At 48.5% G+C, this 22,411-nt stretch overlaps 2 protein-coding genes across 5 annotated transcripts in view; one reads left to right on the top strand and one right to left on the bottom strand.

Annotated features, from left to right (window-relative positions):
• atg9a (ATG9 autophagy related 9 homolog A (S. cerevisiae)) overlaps nt 1–2,656 on the bottom strand; it is a 107,303-nt gene extending 104,647 nt beyond the window's left edge. Inside the window, exon 1 of the mRNA XM_068034703.1 lies at nt 2,584–2,656. The gene's annotated coding sequence lies outside the window, so the exon portion shown is untranslated. The remainder of the gene's footprint in view (nt 1–2,583) is intronic.
• A 232-nt stretch (nt 2,657–2,888) lies between these two features.
• Nucleotides 2,889–22,411, top strand: part of ankzf1 (ankyrin repeat and zinc finger peptidyl tRNA hydrolase 1) — a 100,841-nt gene continuing 81,318 nt past the window's right edge. For all 4 annotated transcript variants that reach the window (XM_068034702.1, XM_068034701.1, XM_068034699.1 and 1 more), the window contains exons 1-3: nt 2,889–3,038; nt 18,283–18,380; nt 18,823–18,919. In XM_068034702.1, the coding sequence (XP_067890803.1) occupies nt 2,942–3,038; nt 18,283–18,380; nt 18,823–18,919 (292 nt within the window). In that variant the 5' untranslated portion in view covers nt 2,889–2,941. The remainder of the gene's footprint in view (nt 3,039–18,282; nt 18,381–18,822; nt 18,920–22,411) is intronic.

Here is a 22,411-nt window from a genome sequence, read left to right as displayed (position 1 = left end):
TACTGACCCTCTGACAGTGCAGCACTCCCTCAGTACTGACCCTCCGACAGTCAGCACTCCCTCAGAACTGACCCTCTGACAGTGCAGCACTCCCTCAGTACTGACCCTCCGACAGTGCAGCACTCCCTCAGTATTGACCCTCCGACAGTGCAGCACTCCCTCAGTACTGACCCTCCGACAGTGCAGCACTCCCTCAGTACTGACCCTCTGATCGTGCAGCACTCCCTCAGTACTGACCCTCCGACAGTGCAGCACTCCCTCAGTACTGACCCTCCGACAGTGCAGCACTCCCTCAGTACTGACCTTCCGACAGTGCAGCACTCCCTCAGTACTGACCCTCTGACAGTGCTGCACTCCCTCAGTACTGACCCTCCGACAGTGCAGCACTCCCTCAGTACTGACCCTCTGACAGTGCAGCACTCCCTCAGTACTGACCCTCTGACAATGTAGCACTCCCTCAGTACTGACCCTCCAACAGTGCAGCACTCCCTCAGTACTGACCCTCCAACAGTGCAGCACTCCCTCGGTACTGACCCTCCGACAGTGCAGCACTCCCTCGGTACTGACCCTCCGACAGTGCAGCACTCCCTCGGTACTGACCCTCCGACAGTGCAGCACTCCCTCGGTACTGACCCTCCAACAGTGCAGCGCTCCCTCAGTACTGACCCTCCGACAGTGCAGCACTCCCTCAGTACTGACCCTCCGACAGTGCAGCACTCCCTCAGTACTGACCCTCCGACAGTGCAGCACTCCCTCAGTACTGACCCTCCGACAGTGCAGCACTCCCTCAGTACTGACCCTCCGACAGTGCAGCACTCCCTCAGTACTGACCCTCCGACAGAACAGCACTCCCTCAGTACTGAACCTCCGACAGTGCAGCACTCCCTCAGTACTGACCCTCTGACAGTGCAGCACTCCCTCAGTACTGACCCTCCGACAGTCAGCACTCCCTCAGAACTGACCCTCTGACAGTGCAGCACTCCCTCAGTACTGACCCTCCAACAGTGCAGCACTCCCTCAGTATTGACCCTCCGACAGTGCAGCACTCCCTCAGTACTGACCCTCCGACAGTGCAGCACTCCCTCAGTACTGACCCTCTGATCGTGCAGCACTCCCTCAGTACTGACCCTCCGACAGTGCAGCACTCCCTCAGTACTGACCCTCTGACAGTGCAGCACTCCCTCAGTACTGACCCTCCAACAGTGCAGCGCTCCCTCAGTACTGACCCTCCGACAGTGCAGCACTCCCTCAGTACTGACCCTCCGACAGTGCAGCACTCCCTCAGTACTGACCCTCCGACAGTGCAGCACTCCCTCAGTACTGACCCTCCGACAGTGCAGCACTCCCTCAGTACTGACCCTCCGACAGTGCAGCGCTCCCTCAGTACTGACCCTCTGACAGTGCAGCACTCCCTCAGTACTGACCCTCCGACAGTGCAGCACTCCGTCAGTACTGACCCTCCGACAGTGCAGCACTCCCTCAGTACTGACCCTCTGACAATGTAGCACTCCCTCAGTACTGACCCTCCAACAGTGCAGCACTCCCTCAGTACTGACCCTCCAACAGTGCAGCACTCCCTCGGTACTGACCCTCCGACAGTGCAGCACTCCCTCGGTACTGACCCTCCAACAGTGCAGCACTCCCTCAGTACTGACCCTCCGACAGTGCAGCACTCCCTCGGTACTGACCCTCCAACAGTGCAGCAATCCCTCAGTACTGACCCTCCAACAGTGCAGCGCTCCCTCAGTACTGACCCTCCGACAGTGCAGCACTGCCTCAGTACTGACCCTCCAACAGTGCAGCGCTCCCTCAGTACTGACCCTCCGACAGTGCAGCACTCCCTCAGTACTGACCCTCCGACAGTGCAGCACTCCCTCAGTACTGACCCTCCGACAGTGCAGCACTCCCTCAGTACTGACCCTCCGACAGTGCAGCACTCCCTCAGTACTGACCCTCCGACAGTGCAGCACTCCCTCAGTACTGACCCTCCGACAGTGCAGCACTCCCTCAGTACTGACCCTCCGACAGTGCAGCACTGCCTCAGTACTGACCCTCCGACAGTGCAGCGCTCCCTCAGTACTGACCCTCCGACAGTGCAGCACTCCCTCAGTACTGACCCTCCGACAGTGCAGCACTCCCTCAGTACTGACCCTCCGACAGTGCAGCACTCCCTCAGTACTGACCCTCCGACAGTGCAGCACTCCCTCAGTACTGACCCTCCGACAGTGCAGCACTGCCTCAGTACTGACCCTCCAACAGTGCAGCACTCCCTCAGTACTGACCCTCCGACAGTGCAGCACTGCCTCAGTACTGACCCTCCGACAGTGCAGCACTCCCTCAGTACTGACCCTCCAACAGTGCAGCACTCCCTCAGTACTGACCCTCCGACAGTGCAGCACTCCCTCAGTACTGACCCTCCAACAGTGCAGCACTCCCTCAGTACTGACCCTCCAACAGTGCAGCACTCCCTCAGTACTGACCCTCTGACAGTGCAGCACTCTACTGTTCCTTTCTCCTGAAAGAATTTGCTCTTCATCCCCACATCCACCCCCTGCACCCGAGCCCGGGGCCCACTCCCAATACCTGAGAAGCCGCAAACATCGGACTCAGAACAAACGGAAATGCTGGTGGCAACAAAACGGAAAACAGGGAAAGCGGGGCGGAAGTGACGGAAGGAACAACGCGGAAGTGGAAGGTTTTGGAGCGGGGCGGATGTGGAAGGCGGTGCAGCGGGGCGGAAGTGTTTGGCGGTGGAGGGGGCGGAAGTGTTTGGCGGTGGAGGGGGCGGAAGTGTTTGGCGGTGGAGGGGGCGGAAGTGTTTGGCGATGGAGCGGGGCGGAAGTAGTTGGCGGTGGAGCGGGGCGGAAGTGACGTCCAGCGCATGCGGCCTGATTGTTTTTTGTGCGGATGGTCTCCGGTTGGAATAGTGTTGAGCGCCAGGATGCTGGGAGTGCGTTCAGTGTTTGAGGCCTCCGGTCCGGGGCTGCCAGTGCGGCTGCTGGTGGAGCCTGAGGGTCCGGGCGAGCTCCGACAACCAGGTACACCAGGGAACCTACATCGCAGAATATTAAACCCCCCCTCCCCCCCCCGTCTGCCCCTCCCCCCCCCCCGTCTGCCCCTCCCCCCCCCCCGTCTGCCCCTCCCCCACCCCCCGTCTGCCCTCCTCCCTCCCCCCCACCCCCCACCCCCCGTCTGCCCTCCTCCCCCCCCACCCACCCACCCCCCGTCTGCCCTCCTCCCCCCCCCCCACCCACCCACCCACCCCCCGTCTGCCCTCCCCCCCCCCCACCCACCCACCCCCCGTCTGCCCTCCTCCCCCCCCCACCCACCCCCCGTCTGCCCTCCTCCCCCCCCCCCACCCCCCGTCTGCCCTCCTCCCCCCCCCCCCACCCCCCGTCTGCCCTCCTCCCCACCCACCCACCCACCCCCCGTCTGCCCTCCTCCCCCCCCCCCACCCACCCACCCACCCCCCGTCTGCCCTCCTCCCCCCCCCCCCACCCACCCACCCACCCCCCGTCTGCCCTCCTCCCCCCACCCCCACCCCCCCCCCCCCGTCTGCCCTCCACCCCCCCCTCCACCCCCCCGTCTGCCCTCCACCCCCCCCTCCACCCCCCCGTCTGCCCCCCACCCCCCCTCCACCCCCCACCCCCCCCTCCACCCCCCACCCCCCCCTCCACCCCCCCGTCTGCCCTCCACCCCCCCCCGCACCCCCCGTCTGCCCTCCCCCCCCACTCCTTCTACCTCCCCACCCGCATCCTTTTAAAAAGTACCTTAATGAGCACTTGGCACGTCATAACGTTCAAGGCTATGGGCCAAGTGCCGGCAAATGGGATTAGGTAGACAGGTCAGGTGTGTTCAATGCATCGATGCAGACTCGATGGGCTGGAGGGCGTCTTCTGCACTGTATGATTCTGTGATTCATTTGGTCCTCCGAAACTGTTCCCCAGTTCAGTATGATCATGGCTGATCATCCAAACTTAGTACCCTGTTCCCGCTTTCCCTGTATCCCATTAGCCCTAAGAACTATATCTAACTCTTTCTTGAATATATTTAATGATCTGGCCTCAACTGCTTTCTGTGGTAGAGAATTCCACCGGTTCACCACTCTCTGGGTGAAGAAATCTCTCATCATCTCAGTCCTAAAAGGCTTACCCCTTTATCCTTAGACTGTGACCCCTGGTCCTGGACTCCCCCGCCATCGGGAACATCCTTCCTGCATCTAGTCTGTCCAGTCCTGTTAGAATTTTGTAGGTTGCTATGAGATCCCCTCTCATCTAAATCTAGCGAATACAAACCTTCATACGTCAGTCCTGCCATCCCAGGAATCAGTCTGGTGAACCTTCGCTGCACTCCCTCCATAGCAAGAACATCCTTCCTCAGCTAAGAAGACCAAAACTGCACACAGCACTCAAGATGTGGTCTCACCAAGTCCTTGTATAATTGCAGCAAGACATTCCTGCTCCTGTACTTGTTACGACCGACCGCTCCAGTCAAAGCCCCCAGTCAAAATATACAATTCTGATTGTGGTGGGAGAGACACACTGATAATTCAATCCCGTCGCTCCACAGATCGCCCAACATATCATTTAAAACTTTGCAAGACCCAGCCAAATTGTACCATCTATTAACCTCCGCAGGAGGCTAATGAAACCAGGTGTCTTTAAATCAGTAAATTAACTCTTCAATTAGAAGAACTAACTTCCTAAAGACTATGAAGATATAAACAACGTTTAAAATAGAAAAAATTAGAGTCCTTGCAAATTTACAGTCCAATGTTGCTCGAAGTCCTAATTGAATGTTGCTTTCCTTCTCCAGCGAATTACAACAATTAACAGCTTGCAAACGTTTTCAACAGAATCAATCTGACTTTAGAGTTTTTGAGGGATAAAAGATTGTCACAGTCTAACTTCCCTTTCTTCAATTTAAATAGCCAGAGATCTCTGTTTTGGCTTGACATTTTTTAGAATTTTGAGAGATAATTAAACAGCCTAAAATCCTCTTCCTTCAGTTGAAATGGTTGAGAGCTCTTTTTCAGGTGTGCTAAACACCACAGCTGTGTCTGTGTGTCCCTCTCTGTCTGTGTGTCCCTCTCTGTCTGTGTGTCCCTCTCTGTCTGTGTGTCCCTCTCTGTCTGTGTGTCCCTCTCTGTCTGTGTGTCTCTGTGTGTTCTGTTTGAACAAACTGTCTTCAACTCAAATAAAAACAGAAAGTGCTGGAAATACTCAGCAGTTCTGGCAGTATCTGTGGAGAGAGAAGCAGAGTTAACGTTTCAGGTCAGTGACCCTTCTTCAGAACTGGCAGATATAAGAAATGTAAAAGATTTTAAGCCAGTAAAGCGGGGGTGGGGCGAAAGATAACAAAAGAGAAAGTGTTGAAAGGAAAACAAGAAATGCTGGAATCACTCAGCAGGTCTGGCAGCATCTGTGGAAAGAGAAGCAGAGTTAACGTTTCGGGTCAGTGACCCGTCTTCGGTCACTGACCCGAAACGTTAACTCTGCTTCTCTTTCCACAGATGCTGCCAGACCTGCTGAGTGATTCCAGCATTTTTTGTTTTTGTTTCAGATTTCCAGCATCCGCAGTATTTTGCTTTTATTTAAGTGTTGAAAGGACAAGGTCACAGAATAGCTGACCAGAAGGTCATGGAGCAAAGGCAAACAATATGTTAATGGTGTGCTGAAAGACAAAGCATTAGTACAGATAGGGTGTGAATGGACTGAAAACTGAACAGCCACAAGCACAAACATGAAAAAAACAGTGGGTAGGCACTCTCTCCACAGATGCTGCCAGACCTGCTGAGTTTTCCCAGCACTTTGTTTTTATTTCAGATTTCCAGCATTTGTTTTATTTTGTCTTCAACTCCAAGCCAGTTCAGAATTGAATTGTAACAAATGTATTGCTTGCTACTCACTCCCAGTGGCTGTATCTATGGTAACAAGAATGCACCCTTTGAATTGCAGTCTCCAAATGGCTGTTTGTAATGGCAACCAAAAATGCACCTTTCTATAACTCCTGAGGCTTGCCGGTTCTTAATGCAATAGTGATCCTTTGCAAGCCTTAAAGGCAAACTGCATATTCCCGAAAAAGCTACAGGACCATGACATGCTCGAATCCTCTCGCTGTGAAGGCCAACATACCATTTGCCGCCTTAACTGCCTGCTGCACTTGCATGCTTACTTTCAGTGACCGGTGCACAAGGACACCCAGGTCTCGCTGCACCTCCCCCTTTGCCAATCTATCGCCTTTCAGATAATCTGCCTTTCTGTTTTTGCCACCAAAGTGGATACCCTCACATTTATCGACATTATACTGCATCTGCCATGTATTTGCCCACTCACCTAACCTGTCCAAATCACACTGGAGCTTCTCTGCATCCTCCTCACAGCTCACACTCCCACCCAGCTTTGTGTCATCTGCAAACTTGGGTATATTACATTTAATTCCCTCATCTATATCATTAATATATATTGTGAATAGCTGGGGTCCTAGCACTGATCCCTGCAGTACCCCACTAGTCACTGCCTCCCACTTGGAAAAAGACCCGTTTATTCCTACTCTTTGTTTCCTGTCTGCCAACCAGTTCTCTATCCATGTCAGTACCTTACCCCCAATCCCATGTGATTTAATTTTGCATGCTAATCTGTTATGTGGGACCTTATCGAAAGCTTTCTGAAAGTCCAAATACACCACATCCACTGGTTCTCCCTTATCTATTCTACTAGTTACATCCTCAAAAAAATCCCAGTAGATTTGTCAAGCATGATTTCCCTTTCGTAAATCCATGTTGACTTTGTCCGATCCTGTCATTGTTTTCCAAATGCTCTGCTATTACATCTTTTATAATGGACTCCAGCATTTTCCCCACTACTGATGTCAGGCTAACCGGTCTCCTTATCTGAGGAAGGATGTTCTTGCTATAGAGGGAGTGTAGCGAAGGTTTACCAGACTGATACCTGGGATGATGGGACTGATGTATGAGGAGAGATTGAGTCGGTTAGAATTATATTTGCTGGAGTTCAGAAGAGTGAGGGGGGATCTCATAGAAACCTATAAAATTCTAACAGGACTCGACAGGGTAGATGCAGGAAGGATGTTCCCGATGGTGGGAGAGTCCAGAACCAGGGGTCATAGTCTAAGGATACGGGGTAAACCTTTCAGGACTGAGATGAGGAGAAATTTCTTCACCCAGAGAATGGTGAGCCTGTGGAATTCGCTACCACAGAAAGCAGTTCAGGCCAAAACATTGTATGTTTTCAGGAAGGAGTTAGATATAGCTCTTGGGTCTAAAGGGATCAAAGGGTATGGGGCGAAAGCGGGAACAGTCTACTGAGTTGGATGATCAGCCATGATCATAATGAATGGCAATGCAGGCTCGAAGGGCCAAATGGCCTACTCCTATTTTCTATGTCTATGATTTCTTCTTTTCTCTCTACCTCCTTTTTTAAATAATGGGGTTACATTAGCTACCCTCCAATCCGTTGGAACTGTTCGAGAGTCTATAGAATTTTGAAAAATGACCAGCAATGCATCTACTATTTCTAGGTCCACTTCCTTAAGTACTCTGGGATGTAGATTATCAGGCCCTGGGGATTTATCGGCCTTCAATCCCGTCAATTTCCCTAACACCAGTTCCCTACTAATACTGATTTCATACAGTTCCTCCTTCTCACTAGACCCTATGTTCCCCAATGTTTCTGAGGGGTAATTTGTGTCCTCCTTTGTGAAGTCAGAACCAAAGTATGTATTTAATTGGTCAGCCATTTCTTTGTCACCCATTATAAATTCCCCCGTTTCTGACTGTAAGGGACCCACATTTGTCTTCACTAATCTTTTTCTCTTCACATATCTATAGAAGCTTTTACAGTCAGTTTTTATGTTCTTTGCAAGCTTACTCTGTTTTCCCCTTCTTAATCAATCCCTTTGTCCTCCTTTGCTAAATTCTAAACTGGCCCCCATCCTCACGTTTGCTCCTTGTTCTGACCATTTTATATTTTACCTCCTTGGATCTAATACTATCCCTAATTTCTTTTGTAAGCCACGGTTGAGCCACCCTTCCTGTTTTATTTTTACACCAGACAGGAATGAACAGTTGTTGTAATTCATCCATGCGCTCTTTAAATACTAGCCATTGCCTATCCACTGTCAACCCTTTAAGTAACGTTCCCCAATCTATCATAGCCATCTCGTGCCTCATACCTTCATAGTTTCTTTTATTTAGAGTCAGGACCCTAGTCTCGGAATCAACTCTCGCTCTCCATCTTAATGAAGAATTCTATCATGTTATGGTTGCTCTTCCCCAAGGGACCCCGCACAACAAAATTGTTAACTAATCCTTTCTCATTATACAATACCAAGACTAGGATGGCCTGTTCCTCAACGTATTGGTCCAAAAAAACATCATGTACGCAGTCCAGGAATTCCTCCTCTACAGTATTATTGCTAATTTGGTTTGCCCAATCTGTATGTAGATTAAATCACCCATAATTACCGTTGTGCTGTTACTGCATGCGTCTCTAATTTCCTGTGTAATGCCATCCTCTACATCACTGCTGTTTGGGGGTCCATATCCAACCCCTACCAACGTTTTCTGCCCCTTGGTGTTTCTTAGCTCCACCCATACGGATTCCACATCAGGATTCTCTGAGTTAATATCCTTCCTCACTATTGTATTGATTTCCTCTTTTACTAACAATGCTACTCCACCTCCTTTCCCTTTTTGCCTGTCCTTCCTAAATATTGAATACCCCTATGTGTTCAGTTCCCATCCTTGGTCACCCTGCAGCCATGTCTCCGTAATCGCAACTATATTGTATCCATTTACATCTCTTTGCGCGGTTAATTCACCTACCTTATTGCCACTACTCTGCGCATTGAGACACAATGCCTTTAGCCTTGTCTTTTTAACATTCTTAGTCATCTGAGCATTATTTTGCACTATGACCCTATTTGTTTCTTGCCCTTGATTTCTATGCCTTCCACATTTGCCTTTTTGTTTCCTGTCTTTAGTTTCTATCCTCATTTCCTCCCCCTGCCATTCTAGTTTAAATCCTCCCCCACAGCACTAGCAAACGTCCTGCGAGGACATCGGTTCCAGTCCTGCCTGGGTGTAACCCTTCCCGCTTGTACAGGTCCCACCTTCCCCAGAACTGGTCCCGATGTCCAAGGAATCTAAATCCCGCCCTCCTGCATCATTTCTGCAGCCATACATTCATCTGGTTTGTTGGGGCTGTTGTTGGGGCTGTAAATTTCTCTGCAGCACCTGTGGAAGAGCCTGTCACTCCAGAATTGGCCTTTATAGCCACTCCAGGCGCTGCTTCACAAACCACTGACCACCTCCAGGCGCGTATCCATTGTCTCTCGAGATAAGGAGGCCCAAAAGAACATTCATCTGGTCTATTCTCTTGTTCCTATACTCACTAACATGTGGCACAGGAAGCAATCCTGAGATTACTACCTTTGAGGCCCTATTTTTAAATTTGGCTCCTAACTCCTTAATTTCATTTTGCAGGACCTCATCCCTTTTTCTACCTCTGTCGTTGGTACCGACATGTACCACGACCACTGGCTGTTCGCCATGTCCCTTCAGAATATCCTGCAGCCACTCCGAGACATCCTTGACCCTAGCACCAGGGAGGCAACATACCATCCTGGAGTCTTGTTTGCGGCCACAGAAACGCCTGTCTGTTCCCCTTACAATTGAATCTCCAACGCTATGGCTCTCCCAGTTCTTTTGCCTCCCCTCCTGTGCAGCAGAGCCGTCCGTGTTGCCACGAACTTGGCTGTTGCTGCTTTCCAATGGGAGGACATTCCCCCCCCAACAGTATCCAAAGCGGTATATCTGTTTGAGAGGGGGATGGCCACAGGGGACTCCTGCACTACCTGCCTGTGCCTACTACTCCGTCTGGTGGTCACCCATCCTTTTTCTGCCTGTGCTGCCATTACCTGCGGTGTGACCACCTCACTAAACGTGCTATCCACGACTTCCTCAGCATCACGGATCCTCCACAGTGAATCGAAGTGGCAGAGGCATTGAACAAATATTTTGTGTCTTCACAATAGAAGACGCAAGTTGCATATCAGAAATAGAGGGTGGCCATGGGGCTGACATCTGTGAAGAACTTAAGGTAATTGATATCAGCAGAGAAAAAGTATTGGACAAACCCAAGGGACTAAAATCTGGCAAATCCCCAGGACCAGATGGCCTACACCCTAGGCTTCTAAAAGAGGTAGACGCTGGGATGGTGGATGCACTAGTTATGATTTCCCAAAATTTGCTAGATTCTGGAGCGGTCTCAGCAGATTGAAAGTTAGCAACATCACTTTTTAAGAAAGGAGAGAGAGAGAAAACAGCGAACTACAGGCCAGTTAGCCTGACATCAGTCATTGGGAAAATGCTGGCATCAATTATTAAGGAAGTCTTAACGCACTTTTAAAAAAAATCATAGTATGGTCAGACATAGTCAACATGATTTTACGAAAGGGAAATTGTGTTTGACAATCTTCAAGGAAGCAAGTAGATGCGGTACACTTGGATTTCTGAAAGGCATTCGTTAAGGTGCCACATAAAACGTTAATAGGTAAGATAATGGCTCATGGAGTTAGGGGTAATATATTAGCATTGATAGAGGACTGGTTAATGGACAGGAAGCAGAGAGTAGGGATAAACGGGGCACATTCAAGTTTGCAGGCTGTAACTAGTGGGGTGCTGCAAGGATCAGTGCTGGGGTCTCAGCTATTTACAGTCTAGATTGATGACTTGGACGAAGAGGCCGAGAGTAATGTATCTGCTGCCGATACAAAGCTAGGTGGGAATGTCATAGAGAAGCAGGCCCTTTTGCCCATCATGTCTGTGCCGGCCATCAAGCACCGAAATATTCTAATCCCATATTCCTGCACTTGGCCCGTAGCCTTGTATGCTATGGCGTGTCAAGTGCTCATCTAAATACTTCTTAAATGTTGAGGGTTCCTGCTTCGACCACCTCTTCAGGCAGTGTGTTCCAGATTCCCACCACCCTCTGGGTGAAAAATTTTTCCTCAAATCTCCTCTAAACCTCCTGCCCCTTACCTTAAATCTATGCCCCCTGGTTATTGACCCCTCCACTAACGGTAAAGGTTTCTTCCTATCTAACCTATCAATGTCCCTCATAATTTTGTATACCTCAATCATGTCCCCCCTCAGCCTTCTCTGCTCTGAGGAAAACAACCTCAGCCTATCCAATCTCTCTTCATAGCTGAAATGCTCCAGCCCAGACAACATCCTGGTGAATCTCCTCTGCACCCTCTCCAGTGCAATCACATCCTTCCTATAGTGTGGTGACCAGAACTGTACACAGTACTCCAGCTGTGGCCTAACTCGCATTTTATTACAGGTCTCCTTATTTAAGGAAGGACATACTTACCCTAGAGGGACCGGGTCACGAGATTGATCCCTGGGATGAGGAGTTTGTCCGATGAAGAGAGATTGAGTAGAATGGGCCTGTATTCCCTGGAGTTAGAAGAATGTGAAGTGATCTCATTGAAACATATAAAATTCTTAAGGGGCTTGACAGGATAGATGCTGACAATATGTTTCCCCATTGAGAAGGGAAATGAAGAGAAAATCAGACAGATGAGAGCCCTGATTGGTGATCGCAGGACTGACAGTGCTTGTTATGGTGAAGAGTCTAAAACACGGGGCTACAATATCAGGATAATGCGTCAGCCTTTTAGGACTGAGATGAGGAATTTCTTCACTCAGGGATGTGAATCTTTGGAATAAAAGCAAAATACTGCAGATGCTGATAATCTGAATTAAAACAGAAAATGCTGGAAATACTCAGGAGGTCAGGCAGCTGGGGAGAGAGAAACAGAGTTAATGTTGCAGGTCTGTGACCTTTCATCAGAATCTTTGAATCTTTGGAATCCTCTACCCCAGAGGGCTGTGGAGGCTCAGTCATTGAGTAGATTCAAGACAGAGGTCAACACAATAAGAACTAAGCAATAGGAGTAGGACAGAAGGCCCTTCGAACTTGCTTCACCATCAATACAATCACGGCTGATCTTATGCATCAACTTCACTTTCCTGACCTACCCTCATATCCCTTAACTCCCTTACTGCCCAAACTCTATCAATCACTGTCTTGAATAGACCTAATGACTGAACTTCATACATTTCAAAAACATATCTAGTCAAACTTTGCTGCACCCCCTCTCAGGCAAGTACACACAAGTCCCACTGAACATCAACATTTACAAGTTTAATGCCTTGTACAGTCCTAGAGTCATTTACAGTAAAAAGAAGGCATTCGCCCATCAACGCTATGCCGGTTCTCCACGGTGCTATGCTGTCAGTCCCACTCCCTGGTTCGATCCTGGTTGCCCGACAAGTCTATTTCTCTCAGGTGACCATCCAACTTCCTCTTGAAGTCATTGATCGTCTTCGCTTCCACCACCCTTGTGCGCAGCGAGTTCCAGGTCATTACCACCCGCTGTGTAAAAAAAAGTGCTTCCTCATATTCCCCCTGCATCTTTTGTCCAAAACCTTCAATTTGCATCTCCCAGTCCTTGTACCATTTGTTAATGGGAACAGTTTTTCCTTGTCTAACTTATCTAAGCCTGTCATAATCTTGTACACTTACATTAAACCTCCCCTCAATCTCCTTTGCTCCAGGGAGAACAAACACAGCTTTTCCAAACTAACCTTGTAACTAAAATCCTCCATCCCTGGAACCATTCTGGTAAATCTCCTCTGCACCCTCTCAAGGACCCTCACATCCTTCCTGAAGTGTGGTGACTAGAACAGGACACAATACTCTAGTTGGGACCAAACCAGAGCTTTATAAAGGTTCAGCATAACTTCCCTGCTTTTGTACTCAATACCTCTATTTATGAAGCCCAAGATCTCATATGCTTTACTAACCACTCTCTCAATATGTCCTGTCACCTTCAAAGATCGATGCACATGCACCCCCGGGTCCCTCTGTTCCTGCACACTCTTTAGAACTGTGCCATTAAGTATATATTGCCTTTCCCTATTCCTTCTGCCAAAATGCATTACCTCACACTTGTCTGTATTACATTCACATCGAGTCTGCACCGATGCATTAAAGACACCTGACCTGTCTACCTCATCCCATTTGCCAGCACTTGGCCCATTGCCTTGAATGTTATGACGTGCCAAGTGCTCATCCAGGTACTTTTTAAAGGATGTGAGGCAACCTGCCTCTACCACCCTCCCAGGCAGGGCACTCCAGACCGTCACAACCCTCTGGGTAAAAAAAGTTCTTCCTCAAATCCCCCTTAGACCTCCCGCCCCTCACCTTAAACTTGTGTCCCCTCGTAACTGACCCTTCAACTAAGGGGAACAGCTGCTCCCTATCCACCCTGTCCATGCCCCTCATAATCTTGTACACCTTGATCAGGTCACCCCTCAGTCTTCTCTGCTCCAGTGAAAACAACCCAAGCCTATCCAACCTCTCTTCATAGCTTAAATGTTCCATCCCAGGCAATATCCTGGTGAATCGCCTCTGCACCCCCTCCAGTGCAATCACATCCTTCCTATAATGTGGCGACCAGAATTGCACACAGTACTCCAGCTGTGGCCTTACCAAAGTTCTATACAACTCCACCATGACCTCCCTGCTTCTGTAATCTATGCCTCGATTGATAAAGGCAAGTGTCCCATATGCCTTTTTCACCACCCTATTAACCTGCCCTTCTGCCTTCAGAGATCTATGGACAAACACGCCAAGGTCCCTTTGTTCCTCGGAACTTCCCAGTGTCAGGCCATTCATTGAATACTTCCGTGTCACATTACTCCTTCCATCTGCCACTTTTCTGCCCATTCTCCTAGCCTATCTACTTCCTGTTGCAGGATTTTCATATCATCCTCTCTGTTTGCCACGCCTCCAAGTTTCGTTATCAGCAAATTTTGAAATTCGAGTCTGTCTATTCCAAGATCCAAGTCATTTATATCCAGCAAAAGAAAAGCAGTGGTCCCAGCACTGGTCCTAGGGGAACACCACTGTCGACCATCCTCCAGTCTGAATAGCAACTATTTACTACGATTCACTGTTTTCTATCCAGAACCCAATTTTTTTATCCACTTGGACCCTGGTCTCCTATTCCATGAGTCTCAATTTTGATAACCAGCTTTTATGTGGTATCTTATCAAAGGCTTTCTTAAAATCCATATAAACAATATCCACCACATTCCCTTCATCAACCTTCTGTTATTTCATCAAAAAATTCAGTTAGATTAGTCAAGCCTGATCTACTTTTTACAAATCCATGCTGGCTATCCTTAATCAACTCGAAGAGTTAAGAAGGGAGACAATGGCATAGTGGTAATGTCACTGAACTAGTAAGAGACCCAGGCTAATGCCTTGGGGACATAGTACAAATCCCACCACGGCAGCTGGTGGAATTTAAACTCAATTAATTAATACTAATCTGGAATTGAAAACCCATCTCAGTAATGGTGCCATGAAACTATCATCGATTGTCGTAAAAACCCATCTGGTTCACTCATGTCCTTTCGGGAAGGAAATCTTCCTTCCTTACCTGGTCTGATTCCAGACCCACAGCAATGTGGCTGACTATTAACTGCCCTCTGAAATGGCCTAGCAAGCCACTCAGTTCAAGGGAAATTAGGGATGGCCAACAAATGCTGACCTTGGCAGCGGCAACAACATCCCATGAAAGAACAAAAAAACCTAAGTATTGGTTGATATTTTCCCTGATTATTATTTCTAAAACCTTACCCACCACTGATGAACTAAATAGCCTGTAGTTACTAGGACTGTCCTTACACCCTTTCTTGAATAAAGATGTCACATTTGCCACTCTTCAATCCTCTGGCACCTCCCCCATATCCAGATAATGGCAAGCTCTTCCGCTATCTCCATCCCCACTTCCTTTAGCAACTTGTGATGCAAGCCTTCCAAGCCAGGTGACTTATCTACCCGAAGCATAGCCAGCTTTTTTAGTACCTCTCCCCTCTCAATTTTTACCCTATCCATTGCCTCAGCTTCTATTGATATTTTGTCAGCCTCCATTTCCTTAGTGAACACTGATAAAGTGCTCATCAAGTACATTAGCCTTGCCCTGCATCTCTATGCATATATTATCTTCCCTGTCCCTAATAGGCCCCACTCTTCCTCTTACTACTCGCTTACTATTTACTTTCCCGTAGAAAGATCTTTGGGTTCCCTTTATGTTGACTGCTGTTTTATTTTCATATTCTTCCTTTCCCAGTCTTACTTTCCACTTCACCTCCGCTCTCAGCTTATTGTATATGGCCTAGTTCTCACTTAAAGAACATAGGAAATTGGAGCAGGAGTAGGCCATTCGGCCCCTCGAGTTTGCTCCGCCATTTAACTAGATGATGGGTGATCTTCCACCTAAATTTTCCTGCACCATCCCCATATCCTTTAATATATTTAATTTCTAGAAATCTATCAGTCTTTGTCTTGAACATACTCAATGAGTTCACCTGACATGCATCATACAACCTCTGGTTTGTTTCACCATCATCTCTATACTGCTTTTCTATTCTTACGACCAAAGTGAATGCATTATACTCCATCTGCCATCTTGTTGCCCACTCACTTAACCTGTTTATATCTCTTTGCAGCCTCTGTGTCCTCCTCACAGCTTACATTATAGAAAGTGTAGGGGGGGTACTTAAAAAAAAAAGTAATTACGAGAGCGAAGAGGGGACATGAGAAAACACTGGCGGGCAAGAAAAAGGAAAATCGTAAGGCATTTTATAAGTATATTAAGGGCAAGAGGATAACCAGAGAAAGAGTAGGGCCCATTAGGGACCAAAGTGGCAATCTGTGTGTGGAGCCGGAGGACATAGGTGAGATTTTAAATGATTACTTTTCATCTGTGTTCACTATGGAGAAGGACAATGTAGGTGCAGAGATCAGAGAGGGGGGATTGTGATATACTTGAACATATTAGCATTGAAAGGGAGGAAGTATTAGCTGTTTTAGCAGGCTTAAAAGTGGATAAATCCCCAGGCCCAGATGCGATGTATCCCCAGCTGTTATTTGAGGCAAGGGAGGAGATTGCAGGGGCTCTGACACAAATTTTCAAATCTTCTCTGGCCACAGGAGAGGGACTGGAGGACAGTGAATGTGCTACCATTATTCAAGAATGGTAGTAGGGATAAACCAGGTAATTACAGGCCGGTCAGTCTAACATCAGTGGTGGGGAAACTATTGGAAAAAACTCTGAGGGACAGGATTAATCTCCACTTGGAGAGGCAGGGATTAATCAGGGATAGTCAGCATGGCTTTGTCAGGGGGAGATCATGTCTGACTAACTTGATTGAATTTTTCGAGGTGGTGACTAGATGTGTAGAAGAGGGTAAAGCAGTTGATGTAGTCGACATGGATTTCATTAAGGCTTTTGATAAGGTCCCGCATGGGAGATTGGTTAAGAAGGTAAGAGCCCATGGGATCCAGGGCAATTTGGCAAATTGGATCTAAAATTGGCTTAGTGGCAGGAGGCAGAGGGTGATGGTCGAGGGTTGTTTTTGCAAGTGGAAGCCTGTGACCAGTGGTGTACCACAGGGATCGATGCTGGGACCCTTGCTGTTTGTAGTGTACATTAATGATTTAGAGGTGAATATAGGAGGTATGATCAGTAAGTTCGCAGATGACACGAAAATTAGTGGTGTCGTAAATAGTGAGGAGGAAAGCCTTAAATTACAGGACGATATAGATGGGCTGGTAAGATGGGCGGAGCAGTGGCAAATGGAATTTAATCCTGAGAAGTGTGAGGTAATATACAATGGATGGTAGGACCCTAGGAAGTACAGAGGGTCAGAGGGACCTTGGTGTACTTGTCCATAAGTCACTGAAGGCAGCAGCACAGGTAGATAAGGTGATGAGGAAGGCATATGGGATACTTGCCTTTATTAGCCAAGGCAGAGAATATAAGAGCAGGGAGGTTATGATGGAGCTGTATAAAACGCTAGTTAGACCACAGCTGGAGTACTGTGTACAGTTCTGGTCACCACACTATAGGAAGGATGTGATTGCACTGGAGAGGGTGCAGAGGAGATTCACCAGGATGTTCACCTGGAGCATTTCAGCTATGAAGAGAGACTGAAAAGACTAGGGCTGTTTTCCTTAGAGCAGAGAAGGCTGAGGGGGGACATGATTGAGGTATACAAAATTATGAGGGGCATTAATAGGTTAGATAGGAAGAAACTTTTTCTCTTAGCGGAGGGGTCAAGAACCTTGTCCTTCTGCAGCCTCTTTGCATCTCCTCACTTTCCCACCTGACTTGGTAACATCAGAAAACGTTTGCATCTTACACTCAGTCATTAATATGGATTGTATAACTTGGATGGTTGTCTTCTTTCTTTCTTTTGGGCCTCCTTATCTCGAGAGACAATGGATACGCGCCTGGAGGTGGTCAGTGGTTTGTGAAGCAGCGCCTGGAGTGGCTATAAAGGCCAATTCTGGAGTAACAGGCTCTTCCACAGGTGCTGCAGAGAAATTTGTTTGTTGGGGCTGTTGGACAGTTTATTCTCAGAGCAGAAAAGGTTAATTGGAGATCTGATAGAGGTATTTAAAATTATGAAGGAATTCGGATAAAGAGAAACTGCTTTTCAATGGATGAAGAGTCAAAAACTAGAGGGAACAGATTTAAGATGATTGGCAAAAGAAACGGAGACTTTTATTTTTTTTATTTAGAAATACAGCACTGAAACAGGCCCTTCGGCCCACCGGGTCTGTGCCGACCAACAACCACCCATTTATACTAACCCTACAGTAATCCCATATTCCTACCACCTACCTACACTAGGGGCAATTTACAATGGCCAATTTACCTACCACCTGCAAGTCTTTGGCTGTGGGAAGAAACCGGAGCACCCGGGGAAAGCCCACGCAGTCACAGGGAGAACTTGCAAACTCCGCACAGGCAGTACCCAGAATTGAACCCGGGTCGCTGGAGCTGTGAGGCTACGGTGCTAACCATTGCGCCACTGTGTCGCCCCAGAGATGATGTGAATAACTTATTTATGCGACGAATGGTTCAGGTCAGGAATGTGCTGTCTGATAGGGTGGTGGATACAGATTCAATAGTAACTTCAAAATGGAATTGGAAGAATACTTGAGAAAAAATTGCAGGGATATGGGGAAAGAGTGGGGGAGTGGGACTAACAGGATTTTTTTGAAAGATCCAGCACAGACTCGATGGGCTGAATGGCTTGTTTGCTGTACATTCTATGCAATATGTAAATGTAACGTTGAGTATTAAATAACTAATGAACCATTTCCTGCGTAGAGGATGATGTGGTCAATGAAGGACGGACACTGCCCGAGATCTCAGACAAGATGTACTGTTCAGCATGTCAGTGCAACTTCGGCAACCGAGAGGACCAGGTAAAGACTAAGCGATGGGCTGTGTGCTCCCCAGGTTACGCTGGGCGATGGGCTGTGTGCTCCCCAGGTTACGCTGGGCGATGGGCTGTGTGCTCCCCAGGTTACGCTGGGCGATGGGCTGTGTGCTCCCCAGGTTACGCTGGGCGATGGGCTGTGTGCTCCCCAGGTTACGCTGGGCGATGGGCTGTGTGCTCCCCAGGTTACGCTGGGCAATGGACTGTGTGTACCTTGGGATTGGGGTTCTTGTTAATTTTATCAACACCTGGAAACTAGCCTCTGGGATTTCACCTTCGCAGTTAGCTCGTGTGCAGGGAGGTGCGTCAGGGCAGGAAGCCTTCATTTTAGCACAGACATGGAACTGGAGCAGGCACTTTGTGTCGGATGCTGTACTGACAGCTTTGCTCTTCAATTAACATAACTTTCTATCTGTCTGTCTCTCTAGACTGAGCACTACAAACTGGACTGGCACCGGTTTAACTTGAGGCAAAGGCTTTTGGGGGCTCAGCCTGTCACTGCAGACAGCTTCGAGAAAATAGCAGGTACTCCATTCTCAGTTCAAATCAGATTTACTCAGAGCTTCTCATCACCAACCCATAAAATTGAACCGAGAACTTTACTCTGTATCTGACCCCGCGCTGTACCTGTCCTGGGAGTGTTTGATGGGACAGTGTAGAGGGAGCTTTACTCTGTATCTAACCCCGCGCTGTACCTGTCCTGGGAGTGTTTGATGGGGACAGTGTAGAGGGAGCTTTCTTCTTTTGGGCCTCCTTATCTCGAGAGACAATGGATACGCGCCTGGAGGTGGTCAGTGGTTTGTGAAGCAGCGCCTGGAGTGGCTATAAAGGCCAATTCTAGAATTAGAATTAGAACATTACAGCACAGTACAGGCCCTTCGGCCCTCGATGTTGCGCCGACCTGTGAAACCATCTGACCTACACTATTAGAATTAGAACAAGAGTGACAGGCTCTTCCACAGGTGCTGCAGAGAAATTTGTTTGTCGGGGCTGTTACACGGTTGGCTCTCCCCTTGCGCCTCTGTCATTTTTCCTGCCAACTACTAAGTCTCTTCGACTCGCCACACTTTAGCCCTGTCTTTATGGCTGCCCGCCAGCTCTGGCGAACGCTGGCAACTGACTCCCACGACTTGTGATCAATGTCACAGGATTTCATGTCGCGTTTGCAGACGTCTTTAAAGCGGAGACATGGACGGCCGGTGGGTCTGATACCAGTGGCGAGCTCGCTGTACAATGTGTCTTTGGGGATCCTGCCATCTTCCATGCGGCTCACATGGCCAAGCCATCTCTAGTGCCGCTGACTCAGTAGTGTGTATAAGCTGGGGGTGTTGGCCGCCTCGAGGACTTCTGTGTTGGAGATACGGTCCTGCCACCTGATGCCAAGTATTCTCCGGAGGCAGCGAAGATGGAATGAATTGAGACGTCGCTCTTGGCTGGCATACTTTGTCCAGGCCTCGCTGCCATAGAGCAAGGTACTGAGGACACAGGCTTGATACACTCGGACTTTTGTGTTCCGTGTCAGTGCGCCATTTTCCCACACTCTCTTGGCCAGTCTGGACATAGCAGTGGAAGCCTTTCCCATGCGCTTGTTGATTTCTGCATCTAGAGACAGGTTACTGATGATAGTTGAGCCTAGGTAGGTGAACTCTTGAACCACTTCCAGAGCGTGTTCACCAATATTGATGGATGGAGCTTTTCTGACATCCTGCCCCATGATGTTCGTTTTCTTGAGGCTGATGGTTAGGCCAAATTCATTGCAGGCAGCCGCAAACCTGTCGATGAGACTCTGCAGGCACTCTTCAGTGTGAGATGTTAAAGCAGCATCGTCAGCAAAGAGGAGTTCCCTGATGAGGACTTTCCGTACTTTGGACTTCGCTCTTAGACGGGCAAGGTTGAACAACCTGCCCCCTGATCTTGTGTGGAGGAAAATTCCTTCTTCAGAGGACTTGGAATGCATGTGAAAGCAGCAGGGAGAAGAAAATCTCAAAGTGTGGGTGCGAGAACACAGCCCTGTTTCGCGCCACTCAGGATAGGAAAGGGGTCTGATGAGGTGCCACCATGTTGAATTATGCCTTTCATATTGTCATGGAATGAGGTGATGATACTTAGTAGCTTTGGTGGACATCCGATCTTTTCTAGTTGTCTGAAGAGACCACGTCTGCTGACGAGGTCAAAGGCTTTGGTGAGATCAATGAAAGCAATGTAGAGGGGCATCTGTTGTTCACGGCATTTCTCCTGTATCTGACGAAGGGAGAACAGCGTGTGAACGGTCGATCTCTGCACGAAAGCCACACTGTGTCTCAGGGTAGACGCGCTCGGCCAGCTTCTGGAGCCTGTTCAGCGCCACTCGAGCAAAGACTTTCCCCACTATGCTGAACAGGGAGATTCCACGGTACTTGTTGCAGTCACCGCGGTCGCCTTTGTTTTTATAGAGGGTGATGATATTGGCATCGCGCATGTCCTGTGCTACTGCTCCCTCGTCCCAGCACAGGCAAAGCAGTTCATGTAGTGCTGAGAGTATAGCAGGCTTGGCACTCTTGATTATTTCAGGGGTAATGCTGTCCTTTCCAGGGGCTTTTCCACTGGCTAGAGAATCAATGGCATCACTGAGTTCTGATTTGGTTGGCTGTATGTCCAGCTCATCCATGACTGGTAGAGGCTGGGCTGCATTGAGGGCAGTCTCAGTGACAGCATTCTCCCTGGAGTACAGTTCTAGGTAGTGCTCAACCCAGCGGTCCATTTGTTTGCGTTGGTCAGTGATTATGTCCCCTGATTTAGATTTGATGGGGGCGATCTTCTTGATGGTTGGCCCAAGAGCTCTCTTCATGCCATCATATGGGCACAATCGAAATGTGGAGCTTATTCAAGCAGCAGCAACTGCGTGTCCTTGATAAGTATGTACCTGTCAGGCAGGGAGGAAGTTGTCGAGCGAGGGAGCCGTGGTTTACTAAAGAAGTTGAAGCGCTTGTCAAGAGGAAGAAGAAGGCTTATGTTAGGCTGAGACGTGAAGGCTCAGTTAGGGCGCTTGAGAGTTACAAGCTAGCCAGGAAGGCTCTAAAGGGAGAGATAAGAAGAGCAAGGAGAGGACACGAGTAGTCATTGGCGGATAGGATCAAGGAAAACCCTAAGGCTTTCTATAGGTATATCAGGAATAAAAGAATGACCAGAGTTAGATTAGGGCCAATCAAGGATAGTAGTGGGAAGTTGTGTGTGGAATCAGAGGAGATAGGGGAAGCGTTAAATGAATATTTTTCGTCAGTATTTACAGTAGAGAAAGAAAATGTTGTTGAGGAGAATACTGAGATACAGACGACTAAGCTAGATGGGATTGAGGTTCACAAGGAGGAGGTGTTAGCAATTTTGGAAAGTGTGAAAATAGATAAGTTCCCTGGGCCAGATGGGATTTATCCTAGGATTCTCTGGGAAGCCAGGGAGGAGATTGCAGAGCCTTTGTCCTTGATCTTTGTGTCGTCATTGTCGACAGGAATAGTGCCGGAAGACTGGAGGATAGCAAATGTTGTCCCCTTGTTCAAGAAGGGGAGTAGAGACAGCCCTGGTAATTATAGACCTGTGAGCCTTACTTCGGTTGTGGGTAAAATGTTGGAAAAGGTTATAAGAGATAGGATTTATAGTCATTTTGAAAAGAATAAGTTCATTAGCGATAGTCAGCACGGTTTTGTGAAGGGTAGGTCGTGCCTCACAAACCTTATTGAATTTTTCGAGAAGGTGACCAAACAGGTGGATGAGGGTAAAGCTGTGGATGTGGTGTATATGGATTTCAGTAAGGCGTTTGATAAGGTTCCCCACGGTAGGCTATTGCAGAAAATACGGAAGTATGGGATTGAAGGTGATTTAGAGCTTTGGATCAGAAATTGGCTGGGATGTGGAAGCTTTGGAAAGGGTGCAGAGGAGATTTACTAGGATGTTGCCTGGTATGGAGGGAAGGTCTTACGAGGAAAGGCTGAGGGACTTGAGGTTGTTTTCGTTGGAGAGAAGGAGGAGGAGAGGTGACTTAAT

This window comes from Heterodontus francisci, chromosome 7 (genome assembly GCF_036365525.1).
Source record: "Heterodontus francisci isolate sHetFra1 chromosome 7, sHetFra1.hap1, whole genome shotgun sequence".
Lineage (NCBI taxonomy): Eukaryota > Metazoa > Chordata > Chondrichthyes > Heterodontiformes > Heterodontidae > Heterodontus > Heterodontus francisci.
Note: the sequence above shows the minus strand (reverse complement) of the source record. Positions and strands in the feature narration are given on the sequence as shown.